General features: G+C 41.6%; 1 protein-coding gene across 3 annotated transcripts in view; it reads right to left on the bottom strand.

Moving 5' to 3' along the window:
• GNG2 (G protein subunit gamma 2) overlaps window positions 1-16,977 on the bottom strand; it is a 120,569-nt gene that overhangs the window by 14,702 nt on the left and 88,890 nt on the right. For all 3 annotated transcript variants that reach the window (XM_045450962.1, XM_045450961.1, XM_045450960.1), the window contains one exon: window positions 11,320-11,435. In XM_045450962.1, coding sequence (XP_045306918.1) covers window positions 11,320-11,406 — 87 coding nt within the window. In that variant the 5' untranslated portion in view covers window positions 11,407-11,435. The remainder of the gene's footprint in view (window positions 1-11,319; window positions 11,436-16,977) is intronic.

Genomic DNA, 16,977 nt, shown 5'->3' with positions numbered 1-16,977 from the left:
AGTAACCCAGCAAACCTCAAATGAAGCAACACGAATCAAACTATACCAATATACAGCATAAAGAAATTGCTTATATAGTATTTGAGTGGGAGAATTCTATATATAATTGCGTATATAGAATTTAAGTGAGAGAACAGAAAAGAAAGCATTGTAGTTATAGAGAATGTTAGAAGGTAGTAAATTTTATAAAGAAATGGAAAGTAAAGCAGGGTAAAAGAGATTATGAATGTGTGTGTGTGCAGTGGGGGTGGGGAACAGATTACAATAATTGGGCTTAATTGAGAAGGTAATTAATCTTTGGGTAAAAACTTACAGAAAGAAAGGGAGGCACTGACTTGCACTGGAAAGGAGCACTCAGAATGCTGGTGTGGAGAATACGGAGTACTTTTGGGGAGTCAAGGGAGGAAGCAGAGATTGCCCTGGAGTCTACCGCTGTAATCTAAGAGAGAGGTGGCAGTGGTTCAGAAGTGGTGTGAAGTAATAGAATTCTAGATAAACGGTATTTGAATGTAGACTCACCAGGAATTTATGACAGACTGGAGATAGGGTATGAATGCAAAAGAACTTGTAAGGATAATTCTTAAAGTTGTGGGACTGAACAAGTAGAAAGACGAAGCTGTTCTCATTTCAGCTGTGAAAGCTGCAGGGGGAGAAGTTTTGGGGGTGAGATCAAGAATACAGGTTCGGTTTGAAATTAAAATGCTACCAGTGGGATATACAGTGCTGGAGTTTGAGAGAGATGTAGATGAGAGCTATAAATTTGGGAGTCAGGGCCCTACAGATGGTGGATAAAGCCTTGGGAAGGAATAAGATCATCAAGAGAGCATGTTTAGATAGAAAAGAGAGGGACAAGGACTGAACCCCAGGACACTTCAATGTAAGAAGCTGGGGAGCTCAAGCAGAGCCAGAAAAGGGAATTTAGATGGAGTAGCCTGTGAAAGTGGGGGCTGCTGAGAGCCAAATGCTGAAGAACATGCTTCAAGGCATAAGGAATCATTAACCATGTCAAATGCTACCAGTAGGCCACGTCCGATGAAACTGAGAATTGACTTAGTTAGATTTAGCCAACTGCAGCCCTCAGCAACCTTGGTGAGAGAAGGTTTAAGAGAATGGTGGGAGTGAAAGTCTCACTGAAAAGGTTGAAGAGCAAATTGGGGGGCACGTGGGTGGCTCAGTCAGTTGGGCACCTGACTCTTGATTTTGGCTCAGGTCATGATCCCAGGGTTGTGGATCGAGACCCATGTTGGGCTCTGCACTGAGTGTGGAGCCTGCTTAAGATTCTCTTCTCTCCTTCCATCCCTCCCAACCACTTGTGCTCTTTATCTCTAAAACAATAATGAAAAAAAAGGAGCAAATGGGGCCTCCTCCTCCTTCATGAACAGTTCAGTCTTAAAGAGATTGGTGGGACTAAGCACGGGGGGCTCCACACTAGGTCAGAGGCCCACGGTGGGATGTCAGAGCTTAAGCAGGGTGAGGAGAGCATCTGTACAGGGGACAGGAGTGTAGGAGCCCAAGTGGGAGGCGAATGCATGCATGTTGGGAGGAGAGGCCATGGAATATGGGACCTTGGTTCCCTACAGAAGAGTTGACCAAATAAGGACAAGGGGAGCCAGGACCCTCTCTGTCAGTGAAGGAAGTTACAAATACGGGAAGTGGAAAAGCTAGAATGTACTGTGGTGTAGGACAGGACCTGGTGGTGTTGGTGTGAACTCATGCTTACATATACATGGATACACAAAGAAAGAAAGAAATGCAGATGTAAAAGTGTGTGTGTGTGTGTGTGTGTGTGTGTGTGTGTGTGTGCGCGTATTCTCTAACTCAGTCCACTGAGAGGAACTAAGAGTAGCAACACCTCAAACGCTTCAGCAATGACAACACCTAGCATCCAGCGTTTCATTTCTAAACACCATTCTCATAGGAACGAGTGCTCTTGGAGAAAGGATGATTCTAGGGCTGGGGCAGGAAAATAACAAGAGGCCCCTACACCATCATCTTTTTGTACCAAACACTAAGGAGGCACTCAAACGATGATGGAGTCATGTCAAAAGGACACGGTAGCTAGCTTCTCAGTTTGTGCCAATTAAAACATCAAAATAAATGATGGCAGTAGCAGATTATAAACCACCGAATAAAAGAGGAAACCATGAGTCCATATCAATATAATTAAATACGTTTTTAAAAATAGAATGTTTGTGGGGCGCCTGGGTGGCTCAGTCGGTTAAGTATCCGACCTCGGCTCAGGTCACGATTTTGTGGTTTATGGGTTCGAGCCCCACACTGGGCTCTGTGCTGACAGCTCAGAGCCTGGAACCTGCTTCAGATTCTATGTATTGCTCTCTGTGCCCCTCCCCTGCTCACACTTTGTCTCTTTCTCCCTTAAAAATAAATGAACATTAAAAAAATTTTTTTAATAAAAGAATAAAATGTTTGTTGAGGGGTAGGATAGTTATAGATCTCAAGGTCCCTCCCCCCAAATACAAATGTTTCTGAACTACAAAAGACAAAAGAACTTTACATGAAGAAACTTGAAAATAACACCTTAATTAAGTTATCAAAGTTAACATCACAGTGACAATTTGAAATCACATGTCACTGATAGGATGCAATGAGACAAATATCCCCATCAATTCTATATTAATGCCCCAGTTTTGTTAACTGAATTTAATCATGAAGAAATACTAGACAAATCCAAATTGAGTGGTATTCCACAAAACAGACGGCCCATAATCTTCAAAAGTGCCAAGGTCATGAAAGTCAAGGAAGTCTATGGACAGGACAACTAAATGCAACACATGATTCTGAACTAGGTTCTTTTGCTAAAAGGGATATTATTATTATTAGGGTGATTTGCAATACTTAAATGAGGTCTGAGGATTAGAAAGTAGCAACATATCAATGTTAACTTTCTAATTCTGATGACTGTACTTTATGATTATGTAGAAGAATGTTTTTACTTACAGAAAGTACACACTAAAGTATTTGGAAGTGATGGGGCAGCTGTTGACAACTTATTTTCAAATGGTTCAGGGGAAAACAAAATTCTTTGTACTATATTCGCAACCCTGTTGTACCTTTGAGATTACTTCCAGAGGAAAAATAATGTTTCAAAAGAAAGGGAAAATCAGAGGTAGTGAATACAGACAACTTTTTCAAGAAGCTCTGCAAAGCAGAGTAAACAAATGAGGCAGCTGCTGGGAGAGGAAGTGGGCAAGTCAAGAGAAAAAAATTAAAAATTTTATTTAAGGGGGTGCCTGGGTGGCTCAGTCAGTTAAGCATCTGATTTTGGCTCAGGTCATGATCTCACGGTTCGTGAGTTCAAGCCCTGTGCTGGGCTCTGTGCTGACACCTCAGAACCTGGAGCCTGCTTCAGATTCTGTGTCTCCCTCCCTCTCTCTCTCTCTGCCCCTCCCATGCCCATGCTCTCTCTCTCAAAAATAAACATCAAAAAATTTTTTCTTCAAGAAGGAGAAACAACACTGTGTCTGTACATTGTTGGAGCTGACGAAACAGAGAACCAAGACTGATGATTTAGGATGGGCAGATGGTGGAGCGTGTCCTCAGGCAGGGAGATGACATCTGTGGCACAGGTAAAGGAATTACATTTGATAAGCGTGTGCATGTCCCCAGACTGACCACTGCTGACGCCCAGCTATCCAGCAATCTCTCCAAACGAGACCGGGGCTAAGAACACCAGACGGAAGAAAGGGTCACTCCACACAGTCCCAACAAAGGCTGTCACACTATGATTTTAGGCTCTGAAAACATAGGAAGCCACCCTAGGCAGATACCATGACAGCTCTGAGAAGCAGGTGTTAGGGTAAAAGTCAGACCCAAGAATTTAAACAGTATGTAAGGATATACATCTGTCTTCATTACATTCTGAAATCGAGATGCATTTTAAAATTGATGTCGCAAAATGCTTGCAAGCCATCAGGCAAAGAAGTAAGCACTGACAGGTGGTTACTGCCTATGTATGCGGGAAGTCTCATGTGTGAGATGGCAATCAACTTTCTCAGTTGAGTTGCCTGCACTAAAGGCACCACCCAAAGTTGACTTAACTTTAACTTGTCGCTTTAAAGGACCTCAAAGATTGTGCTGGGATGGAGGCTTGAAATAGGAAGTTATTATGAACATTGAACATCGCCCGTCATAGGCCTGGTGACGTGCCTGAAGGCAAAGGAACTGCCAACCTCTGGAAGAGACAGAATTTCCAAAGTAGGAGAGATTGGTGTGACATTTGTCTAGAAAGGTCTTTTGCTCAGGTCAAAAGCAACTGGCTACTTTTAAGCCTTCATTTTTCTTTGAACCATTAATATGTAATTCATGTAAGAAAAAATGCAAATGTTCAGTTTAACACTAGTGAATGTAGAAGAAACCTCAGTATTCTTTGACATGCTTCTCAACATCATGGTGTCTGCGTCACTGTGGGTGGCCATAATTGAGTAGAAAGGATCTTTCCTGGGTGTGAGGAGTACCCGGGGTCAAACTTTGATTGTAATACTACAGAAAGTAAAATTGTATGGATAAATATCTACTATTTTTTATTTATAAAATAATGAGTGAATATTCTAAGTCCTCTTCCCCTCTCCTCTCCTCCAAGCGTGGTATTAAACTAATGTTGTATCTATAGGATTTTTTTAAAAAGGAAATAGAATGATATTTTTGAAATTAATAACTTCAAAATAGTCACCAAAAAAGTACATTTATTTAATAAAAAAGAAAGACACTGAAAAGTGTCACCCAAAATAGTTACATTTTTGAAAAGGGAGACTTCATCTGGCCTGAAAACTGGGCTATCCAGAGAAATTCATTTTCTAGGGATGTCAAATCATCAAGGTTTAACAGTACTTCTGTAGCCCCTAGGTACAATGAGTAAGGCTAAGCATGTGTGTGGTGCTTAACAAATACCTACTGAATTTTTAAAAGTTATATCAACTCTCACAAAAATGAAGTGCCAAGCTCCATTATTAACGTATGTGTGAATTCAATTTAAAATTTTTTGCTTCATTATCCGCAAATTGAAAGAATTAGGACTGGCCAATGCTGAATACAACCCTTTCCTCTTTAAGTCCTTTGACATACTGTACTGATTTTATAGTCCCTGAAAATTCTCTCAATTGGCCTATGAGGAGGACAGTATCTTATTCTCCCTAATAAATCAAATGCAAGCATTTTGGGGAAGAGATGTTAAAACTTTCATTTCAAATGCTGGAGAAAAACTTCAAAAGCCCCAAACTTAGGATGTATGTCCCCTCTCTAGTACCAAGTGTGATGTCTAACTGGTCTTTTTTCAGTACCATTTTTTTTTCATGATTGGTACAATTCTAATCTTTTATGAATCAATCATCAGAAAGATGATTTCTTCCTCTCTCTCTCTCTCTCTCTCCCTTTGCCCCTCCCCCAGCCTCTAAGAAAAAGGAACCTTTGTCTTTAATTCAATAATTTACACATATTTGTCAGTTATGAAAATCGGGTCTATTTTTATGTTGAACTGTTTTAAAAAGAAGGTGTACTATAAACGCTGGCTACTTATAATCATACGTATGACATGAAACTATTCGCCCGTCCTCTCTTCATTTTTGCATTTCAGTGAAACTTCTCCTGTGATCACAGTTTTATTTAGCCAGTTATATTCAGGCTTGCAATTTCCCAAACCATAAATGTCACTGGAAATGTCACATGGAGTATAGCTCCTGATGTCCTGTTATATGACATTCTTAGCACATGAACTTAAAGTTATCCACTCAAAAAGAGTTTCTGGAATGCCTGAGTACTCCACTGCCCTGACGGATGCAGACAGGTGAATGACATGGTCTTTGACTTTGAGGACTGTAGTCTAGTTGGAAAAATTTGTTTGATGAAAATGGTCAGAATGGCAAGAGATTCACGGACAAATGGGGATTGGAGCTGACCCTTAAAAGGGGAGTAAGATTTGGACAGGGTCTTAGTCAATTCAGGTTCTGTAACAAAATATCGTAGAATGGGTGCATTATAAACAACAGAAATTTATTCCTCACAGTTCTGGAGAGTGGAAAGTCTAAGAACAGAGTGCTGGCAGATTCAGCATCTGGCGGGAGTCCACTTCCTGGTTCAAAGATGTTTTCTTACTATTACCTCCCACGATGGAAGGGATGAGGGACCTCCGTGGGGTCTCTCTCTTTTTTTTTTTTTTTTAATTTTTTAAAATATTTACTTATTTATTTATTTATTTATTTATTTATTTACTTATGAGACAGAGAGAGACAGAGCATGAGCAGGGGAGGGGCAGAGAGAGAGGGAGACACAGAATCTGAAGCAGGCTCCAGGTTCTGAGCTGTCAGCACAGAGCCCGATGCGGGACTCGAGCCCACGGACCGTGAGATCATGACCTGAGCTGAAGTTGGAAGCTCAACCGACTGAGCCACCCAGGCGCCCCGTGGGGTCTCTTTTCAAAAGGGCGCTAATCCTATTCATGAAGGCTCACCCCTCCTGACGTAATCATCCTCCAAAGGCCCACCTCCAAATACCATCATATTGGGGGTTAGGATTTCAACATATGAACTTTTTTTTTTGAGGAGTCGGGGATACAAACATTGAGTCTGTAGTAGATATGAAAAGAATAAGGAGAAAGGCATTCTCAGTGAGGGACCCAGAATAACCAGAGAGGTGGGAATTTACAGAGCATATTCTTGGGGGAGCAAGGGGGAGTAAGGGGAAGGAGCAGGTTGGAAAGGTCTATTTGGGATAAATGAGAAATAAATTTGACGTTTTTATGTGGGGTCAATTTATGGAGCATCCAGTTAGTTAAGAAGCACTCATTTCACCCACGCCCCTGGCCTTGGCTTTCTTTTTTTCTTACATCTACATTATTCTTCATTATGCTAACCATGCCCTCCGTCAGAAAGCATCTTTCCAGCCTACAATGATTCTCACTCCTCCTTAAGTATCCATTCCTTTCCCATTCATGTGGGTGTGTTAATTCCTAGGAGCAATGTTTGTGCAATGTGGTTCTATTCTAATGTCCATTGATTAGAGCTGTAGATGGCTCACTCTTGCTAGTACAGAAATGCCACTCTAGGAATATGCACTTGAAAAGGAATTAAATCAATCTATCACCTCTTCATGGAGGTGGAAGTGACATGGGATCCTGGGAGCTGTGGGCAGCCATCATATCTGCCACACGGAACAGGCAGCTGAGAAATCTATTCTTGGGAAAAGAAAGAGACACACAAAGGGAGACAGAGACATGTAACAGAGCTCTCCTGGTTTCCAATGGGCTTCCAGCTCTTATTTCTATTGCTTACCCAGCTACATTTCTGCTCTTGGAATCTGAGACACACTGTATCTTTTATAATCAATCCCCTCTTGCTGCTTAAGTGAGCTTGGGTTAGGCTCCTATTATTAGAAACCCAAGGAGCCCTAATATAGTGGTGAATAAATAGATTTACTGAAGTCCTGCTGTCCTTTACTTTTGGACATGCTCTCTCAACTTGTGCTCGAAGGACAAGCTTCCTTTTATTTGTCTCTGCTCAATATCAGTGTGAGTATATTGCTGTTTCATACAACTGAGTGTCACAGTTCTACGCCCCTCTCCGTTCCTGTCGCCAGATCCCTTCCCAGCTTCCTTAAGTTTTGTCTTTACTTTCTGTCCTTGAATTAAATGCTAACAAAGAAACACAGAAAGGCTGGGAGTATAATTTATATATGCCTGAGGCTTATGAACAGATAATGGATTCATTAGCCCAATTCTCCCAGGATCTGTGATGCAAAGGGATAGGACACAAGAAGGTTTAAAAATGAATATGCTATTCAGATCCTCTTACTGTACAGCTTCTCTCTGCAGCCCAAGTTATTCTGGAGGCCACAGGAGGGATAGGGCCGTGCCTGCTGATGGGACTCTGGAAGCTTCAGGGCCACTGTGTTCCCTGTCCCCTGTTTCTTGTGGCCTCAGCCACAGTGAGCTCTGTCACATGTACATACCACCACCACTGCCCTTTATAGCTTAAAGAGGTCGCTACTCTGACTGCAAAAATCACAGACATGGGATCTTCAGAGAGAAGCCCTCTCTTGCTGATGGGATCATGCATGCACAGCAGGTGGAGAAGCCTGAGTGCTCAGAAGCCTTTGAAGGGACTCCTGAAGGCACATACCCCAGCCCTAAACCATCTAGCTGTCAACTCTGTCAACACAGTCGCAGTTTAGCCAACAGCTGAACTAAAAATAATCTGACACTTCACCACAGCGTGCCTGCCTGGCTCTGATGTGCAGAACAAATACAGAAATACAAGCTGCTGCTGTACTTCCAACAATGTGAGGTCTAATGACATAGTGAGGGTCCAGAGATTTGGATATGAAGATTGCCTAGGAAGATCACCACCCAGGGCCCGCTTTATTAGATGAACGCTTCGTCTCTCTTGCCGTGGTGATTCCTTTGGTGTCTTCGGAAGAAGTATACAAAGGGGACTGGGGTGTGGTGCTGGCTTCTTTCTGATGATATTTGGAGATTATGCTTCTTGGCTATCTTATTTATGTCAGTGATAGGTGGTGTTCATATTTTCTGTAGCCCCTTCCTAGACTAGGAAGGGGGATCAAGGAGATCCTTGAGGGCAAGAGCCATGTTTTCATCTTCATCTGTCTCTGTCTCTCTAGGACCTAGCAAAGGCCTGGCAATTCAAAAAACTGTCAGTAGGGGCGCCTGGGTGGCGCAGTCGGTTAAGCGTCAGACTTCAGCCAGGTCACGATCTCGCGGTCCGTGAGTTCGAGCCCCGCGTCGGGCTCTGGGCTGATGGCTCAGAGCCTGGAGCCTGTTTCTGATTCTGTGTCTCCCTCTCTCTCTGCCCTTCCCCCGTTCATGCTGTGTCTCTCTCTGTCCCAAAAATAAATAAACGTTGAAAAAAAAATTAAAAAAATAAAAAAGCTGTCAGTAAAATATTTGTTAGATAAAAGAATAGAGGAACAACTGAAAATCAGTAAAAATCCAACCTTATGATGAGGGTCTGGGAAAGCTTCTCAAAGGATGTAATGATTGGTCTGAGCCTTCAAGGAGTCGCCAGAGTTAGTAAAGCAGAGAGACAGAAAGAAGGTGAGTGAATGTTCCAGGCATTTGAAATTTCCATCAAGAGCATCAGAAGTGGCTCAGTATGGCAGGTTGGCAAAAAGAAGGGGATGAAGCTGAAAAGAGGGGCAGAGGCCAGAAGCACCTTGCATACTCTGCTAACGGTTTGGACTTTATTTTATAGGTGATGGGAAGCATGAAAAGATTTTCTGTAGGAAAGGAACATAATGAGATTTTCTTATAGAAAATTTTCATTGGCAGCAATGTGGAGGATAGTTGATGGCACGGATGGAGACAGGGTTGAGATGGGATTTCAGGGATCAACTAGGAGCCCCTTGTAGCCAGTCAGTCACTCAGGTGAGGGAGGATGGAGATCTGACTTATGGCTGAACAGGCCTATTTCTGTCTTCTCTCTCCCACTGCCAGCTTTTCATCACCTCCAGTACCATCACATCCTCCTTCGGGAGCAGATCTGAGAATGCTGAAGAGTAACAGAAAATGCCAACCACAACAGTGCCTCACAAACGCTTTTATCTTAGTTGGGGTGCCCTGAAAGGCAAAGTGACATTTTCCAGAAGGTCCATGGGCAGAACCTTCCTCTGTCCCCGTCCCTCCCAAAGAAGAACTAAATGTCTCATTTTGATGTGACAATCCTTAAACAACCTCACTTCTCTCAGCAGTCACTGTGCTACTTTTTCAGCAAGGGGGTAAGAAAGAAGAGGCAAAAGGAAAAGACGAGATGAAGAAGGTGGTAAAGGAGCAAGGCAGATGGTGAGGACCCTTTATTTATCTCATTCATGAATAAAGAAGAAGAGTTAAAGCTGTTGAAAGAAGAGAAGCTGTTTACATCTTATAGCCCCATTATCAGAACACAAAAAAGAAGATTAAAATAGATAGATGTCCATGGATATTTGCTTAGCTTACTTATGAGGGAATACCATCTCCCCCTTCACTCTCTAGCATGTATCTGATAGGAGTTAGAAGGAACAAACCCTGGGTACCAGGCTGCCTCAGTCGGGTGAGCATGTAACTCTTGATCTCAGAGTCATGAGTTCAAGCCCCACGGTGGGTGTAAATTTTTACTTAAATTAAAAAAAAAAGGAGCAAATCCCTTTCCCTAGGTTCTTAACCTTGGCTTTACATGGAAACTAAGTGATAATTAAAAACAAAACACACACACACACATACACACACACAAACCTGATGCCTGAATCATAACTCAAGAGATTCTGACTTAATTGGTCTAGAGTGTCATCTTGGAATTGATCTTTTCACAGAGTTCCCTGAGTAATCTGAGTGTGCAGGTGGGCGGAGAACTATTGTTCTAGACCAGGGGGTCAGTCAAGTTTTCAGTAAAAGGCCAGAGAGTAAACATTTTATGTTTTGAGGGCCACATGGTCTCTGTTGTAACTACTCTGCTCTGCTGTTGTAGTGGGAAAGTAGCTACAGACAATATGTAAATTAATGGCTGTGCTATAATAAACCCTTATTTATAAAAATAAATGTTCTGGCTCATGAGCTTTAATTTACTGACCCTTGATCTACAAGCATACTCCAAAAGTTGGGTAGATAGTTTAGGCTGCTAACTCAGGTATGGAGAAAATAGTAAAAATATTCTAGCTTTAAAAAGAATTTGGCACTTGGAGGAATATTCTAGTGTTATTTTAATAAAATGAGATATATTTCTGAATTTCACTTGATAAAATACTTTCATTTACCCACTATGCTGTTTGACTTCTCCTTAGGGAGACCGTGTGTGATTTCAGTGTTTTGAAGAAAAGAAATCCAATGAGGTATAAAAGAGTGAAGAATTATAACCTGCAGTGGTGAATAGAAGGATTAATCATGACAGGATTAAACAAGAGAGACACTTAAACTTAGAGCCTAAACCAAGACAGAAAAGTTAAAACCCAAATAAGAAGACAGTCTCTACAAAGTTAGGGAGGTCAACTGGTGACCTGATACGTTCTGTGTGATCTCCAATCTCCTTGGCGAGATCTCAGCCATGAGCCAAAGTTTTTCATTTGTTTGCTTTGCTGTTACTGTTTTGTTTTTAAGTCTACATGGAGAGCCAGTTTTAATCTATGCTGTCATTTCATTTGAGAGAAATCTGGAGAAAGCAAAGACACATTAGAAAAATGAACGTTTGCCCAATCATTAAGTTTCTCTTTTGCCCTCACTGCTTTCATCACTCTCTATAGAAGGGAAGTCAAGTGACAGGTGGCTGCAAGCCGTGCTCCTCATAATCGAGGCTGGAGGAGTGGTGTGGGTTACGTGGTCCTCACCTTTATCCTATCGATGTTGGCCTCCATCTTCAGCTGTTCTACCAGCTTCCTGGCTTGTGCTATGCTGGCGGTGTTGTTGCTGGCCATTGGAATGCTGGGTAGGCTTTTCAGATACACTGAAAGAAAACAGGAAGGAAGAATGCATCAGGGAATTCATGGGCTGCCAAATGCTCAGGCTCATCATATCCGGGGGTGTCGAAAGAGTGGCTGTGGTCAGGTCTGGCTCTCCCAGCCCTCTACATCCCCAGTCCAGCACTGAGTCTGATTGCAGGCAGACCAGAAGATGAGGTGTGTTTTTCCAAATACCTGCCCCCCCACCTCACTGCCCTGCCCCTGCCCCCCCCCCACATCCATCTGCACTTCTTCCCCTTCTTCAGAGAAGCACAATGAAGCACAATGAAACACAATGTTTACGAAATCACTTAGAATAAGATGTACTGCTGAATCAAGAAAGCAAGTCATTAAAGTTATCTTATGAAATGAGTTCAAAATAGTAAGGGCGACAATATACATTATTACTGCTGTTATTTTTCAGGTGCTATTGTCAGATACTCTGTTAAGTGCCCTCAGAGGGTAAACAATGGAAGGCAAGCAGAGAGGAATGGTACATTATATAATCCTTTAGGACTAAAGACACCAGGTTTGCAATGTTCTCCTGATGGGCTCAAACACCAGCTTTATAGTTAACTGTAATCACCTCAGCCTATTATACTGCAAGGACTCTATACAGGATGTGTGGCTTTTCAGTGTTGTTTATCCAGCATTTTAAAAAATAGTCATTTCTCTCTACTCTATTTGAAATATGGCTAGATTCACAACCATGTACTTGATTCACAACTTTTCATTTATAACAACAAGGGGGAAGGATTGCCATGTCTGAATTGTTAATTACATCAATGAGTTCACAGAATTCTGGTGAATTCTTTATTAAGTATAATGGACTTATTACTTTTCTAAATATGGAAATGGAACACAAATGTTCAGAGAGTGGAATTCTGCACCTATGTAAATTGTGAGATGGTTTCTTTGCCTCTGGCTTTGCCAGATTTCCTCCCCATCTTTGCTTCCATCCCTTCAGGTCCTGTCCCAATTTCATTTTCTCTTCTAATTCTTTCTTGACCCACCATCTCATTTGATTTTTGTCGTTCATCTCGGAAAGTACCCTATTTTATTTTTGGTACCCATTTCCCCCACATTCTGATCACGTCTCACTCTATGTTAAGGTGCCATATGCTATTTCAGGACTGTCTATATAGATGTGCCCCTCATGGTCACTGACACCCAATAGTGAAGCAATGTCTGAGAGCAGCAATTTAACTAGAGTGCATGACACAAGAAATGAGAGGCATTAAAGCCTTGCTTCAGTCAACAGTTGAATCTTGCTCTGAAGACATTATATTAAAAACAGTGACTTCTGCTAGCTTTGGGCAGTATTTTAACTCAGGGACAAAGTATAATCAGGCTACCATCACAAAAAGGAAAGAGAACACATAGAAAACCTGGGGAAGGAAGAATGACCCATAGTAAGTTCAGTGTAAGACTGTCTCTTATTCAGTCAAAATCAAGAACCAATTTTTAATGACCAAAAAAGCATAAGTATGCAAATTATTTCCTTTGGTTCTTATATCTTGGCATCTTCTTCTTCAAGACAAAAGAAGAAATTATGTATAACTCTCTGTAAACAAAGAGGTCCCTTCATAGTGTTATTTTATAAAGAATACTGCAAAATCAGCCACCCCAACGGCATTTACAGTATAAACCGGAAGATAATTAACTGTTCTCTCAACTTATTTTCAAAGGCGTCAGAGACAATAAAGTGGGAAGGAAGACTGAAGGGATTTTGAAGCCACAAAGATCTCTGAGCACTACTTTCATATGCTCGAAGGTCAAGGGAGGGATCTTTATGTAAAAACAAAAAAAAAAAAAAATAAGAAGAGGCTTTGACAATTACGATTTCATCAGCATAATTAGGGACCCAATCATCTCCCCCACAGGGAAATTACGTATCCCCAAATGGAATAAAAATCTAACACCCTTGCAAAATGTCACAAGACCAAGATGGAATTTTGAATTGCCGAGTTAGGGCAGTCTAACTCTTTCATTCATTCAAAGTCGGAAGTAGTTATGATCCACAAGACCCTGGACACTGTTCTGTGAAGTTAACATTTCTTCTGAATTAGAATTTATCACACTAGAATACAAATTATCACAGAATTATCAAATACTCATTGGCCCTGAGGGAGCTTTGGGAGTCTGGCCAGCTATTCTTTTGCCCTTGAATTTAAACCAGATTACGTAGCAACTTGTGTCAGAGACCACAGCTTGCCTCCAAATAGTGAAATACTGCTTCTCCTCTTCTTCATTAGTAATGACAATTTTTTTTTTCCTTTTTAACAGAGACCACAAGAACCCTGAATTTTAGCTGGGCAGACTTTACTGAAATATATATTCTCCGGTCTCCCTTGCAGGCCGTTATAGCTCTACGACCAAGTTTTTGGCCAATAAGATATAGGCAGAAGTGCCCTTGAAGGGAGCGGGGTGTGTTCTTTGCCTCCCTTTCCTCCTGCTACTGGCCTAGAAGACAGTCTTGTTGGCTATAGTGCTCCATCTTGAACTGTTAGGTTTCACACCAGGGTGAGAAGGAAAGATCCGGGTGCTTACTGACACTGTAGAGCCACAATTCCAGCTGTGACCTGGTTATGTAAAGAGAAATAAGTACTATTTTGTTTATACCACCATTATTAAGAGTTTTTCAGCTATTGGACAACAGATCTGCCACTGAGTAAATGACGCATTATTTTCATGTGAATATCTAGGAAAGTCTGTGTCCTAATGCCTTTTCATGTTCCTTGGGAAAGCTATGGCTGTCCCAAGGAGACTGAGACAGAAAATGTCTGAGTTTTCTATTGCTTCTGTATCACATTACTACAAATATAGGAGCTTAAACAATAGGAATTTATTATCTTACAGCTCTAGAGGTCAGAAGTCTGAAACAGGTCTCACTGGACTAAAATCCAAGTGTCAGCAGGGCTGTATTCCTTCCGGAGGCCCTAGGGGAAAATTTGTTTTCTTGCCTCTTCCTAGCTTCTAGGGGCTACTACTGGTGTTCCTTGGCCCTATCCTTCATTTTCAAAGCTAGCAAAGGTGAGTTGAGTTGTTCTCATATCATATCACTCTGACCTCTTCTGTTGTCATATCTCCCTCTGACTCTCCTCTGCTCCCTTCTTTTTTTTTTTTTTTTTAATTTTTTTTCAACATTTATTTATTTTTGGGACAGAGAGAGACAGAGCATGAACGGGGGAGGGGCAGAGAGAGAGGGAGACACAGAATCGGAAACAGGCTCCAGGCTCTGAGCCATCAGCCCAGAGCCCGACGCGGGGCTCGAACTCACGGACCGCGAGATCGTGACCTGGCTGAAGTCGGACGCTTAACCGACTGCGCCACCCAGGCGCCCCTCCTCTGCTCCCTTCTTCAAGAACTAATTTACGCCTGGCCCACCTAGATAATCCAGGACAATCTCCCCTTCTTCAGGTCAGCTGACTAGCAACCTTAATTCCAGCTGCAGCTTTAATTCCCCTTTGCCATATAATGTAGCATATTCACACATACCAGGAATGGAGACATGGGCATTTTGGGGGGCCTTCATTCTACTTACCATGGAAGAAGACCCCTGTACAAACAGAAAAGAGAAGTGGGGAGGTGAGGAATGAGATGGAAAAAGAAGAGGGATGGGGCAGGATGCAAGTCTGAAAATGTTGGGAAGAAAACACATTTGAAACCTAAATGGACTTAAGAGTAAAAGTAAACACAGGTTTTCGTTTTCGTTTGAGGAAGATACAGCATGAATGTTCTTGGTTTACCATATGACCCAACAGAGTCTAGTATCACTTTTGGAATCGCTTTGTGCATTTTCTTCTTTTGTGTATCCAGTTGCTTTCCCATAACATCCCCCTCCTGGAGACAGAAAGCACTACACAGTCCTAGACCAGTGTTCCAAAGAAGGATGTTTTCCTAAAAAGTGGCTATGGTAAGAAAAGTTAGCCTGTCTTCTAAGCTTGATGTATTTGGACAATGCATCACGAGTGCGTAGGTGCACGTGCACACACACACTCAGAACCCTTCTCTTCTTATAAAACTGAAACTCTGTACCCAGTAAACGGTAACTCCCATTATTTCCTCCCCTTAGCCCTAGAAACCACTATTCTACCTTCTGTTTCTATGATTTTGGCTACTCTAGGTGCCTCGTAGAAGTGGGATCATACAGTATCTTTTTATGACTGGCTTATATCACTTAGCATAATGTCCTCAAGTTTCATCTACATTGTAGCATGAATCAGAATCACCTTCCTTTTTGAGGCTGAATAATATTCCACTACATGTACATACCACATTTTGTTTTCCCATTCATCTGTTGATGGACACGTCCATTGCTTCCATGTTTTAGCTATCATGAATAATGCTGCTATAAACATGGGTGTACAACTATCTCTTCAAGACCTACTTTCAATTCTTTCGAGTATACACCTCAAAGTAGAATTGCTGGATCATATGGCCAATCTATTTTTAGCTTTGTGAGGAACAGCCATATTATTTCTCATAGCAGCTATACCATTTTCCATTCTCACCAAAAGTGCACAAGGGATCCAAATTGTCAACTTTCCCAATACTCATTATTTTCCATTGTTTTTGTTTTGGGCAGTAGTTACCTTAATGGGTGTCAGGTGGTATTTCAGTGTGTTTTTGATTGGCCTTCCCTAATGATTAGTGATGATGAGCATCTTTTCATGTACTTATTGACCATCTGTAGATCTCCTGTGTTGCAATGTCTATTCAAGTCCTGTGCCTCTTTTTGTTTTTGTTTTTAATATCTTATTATTTTTAGGTAATCTCCACACCCAGCATGGGCCTCAAACCCATAAACCTGAGTTCAAGAGTCACACGCTCCACTGACTGTGCCAGCCTGGTGCCCCTCTTTGCACATCTTTTTTCAAGTTTATTTATTTTGAGAGAGAGAAAACAAGAGAGAGTGGGGGAGGGGCAGAGAGAGAGGGAGAGAGAATCCCAAGCAGGCTCCACTCTGTCAGCGCAGAGCCTGATGCGGGGCTCAGTCCAACAAACTGTGAGATCACGACCCAAGCTGAAATCAGGAGTCAGATGCTTAACCAACTGCCAGCTAGATGCCCCTGCCCATTTTTGAATCAGGTTTTTTGCTGTTGAGTTTTAGGAGTTCTATATATATTTTGGATATTAATCTTGTACCAGATACTACGGGGTTTGTAAACATTTTCTCTCACTTAATAGATTGTCTTTTTACTCTGTTAATAGTGTGCTTTGATGCACAAGAGTTTTTAATTTTCATAAAGTCCAATTTTCTTTTGTTGCCTGTCCCTCTGGCATCATATTCAAGAAGTCATCAAATTCAATGTTTTTAAGTTTCTGCCCTATGTTTTCTTTTGAGAACTTTATAGTTTTAGCTCTTACGTTTATGGCTTTGATTCATTTTGAGTTAATTTTTGTATGGGGTGTTGGGTAAGGGTCCAACTTCATTCTTTTGCACGTGGATAGCCAGTTTTCTCAGCACCATTTGCTGAAAAGATTGTCTTTTTCAAGTTGAACGGTCTTGCACCCTTGTTGAAAATCATTTAACCATATATGTGA

This window comes from Leopardus geoffroyi, chromosome B3, assembly GCF_018350155.1.
Source record: "Leopardus geoffroyi isolate Oge1 chromosome B3, O.geoffroyi_Oge1_pat1.0, whole genome shotgun sequence".
Lineage (NCBI taxonomy): Eukaryota > Metazoa > Chordata > Mammalia > Carnivora > Felidae > Leopardus > Leopardus geoffroyi.
This window is presented reverse-complemented; position numbering and strand designations above follow the sequence as displayed.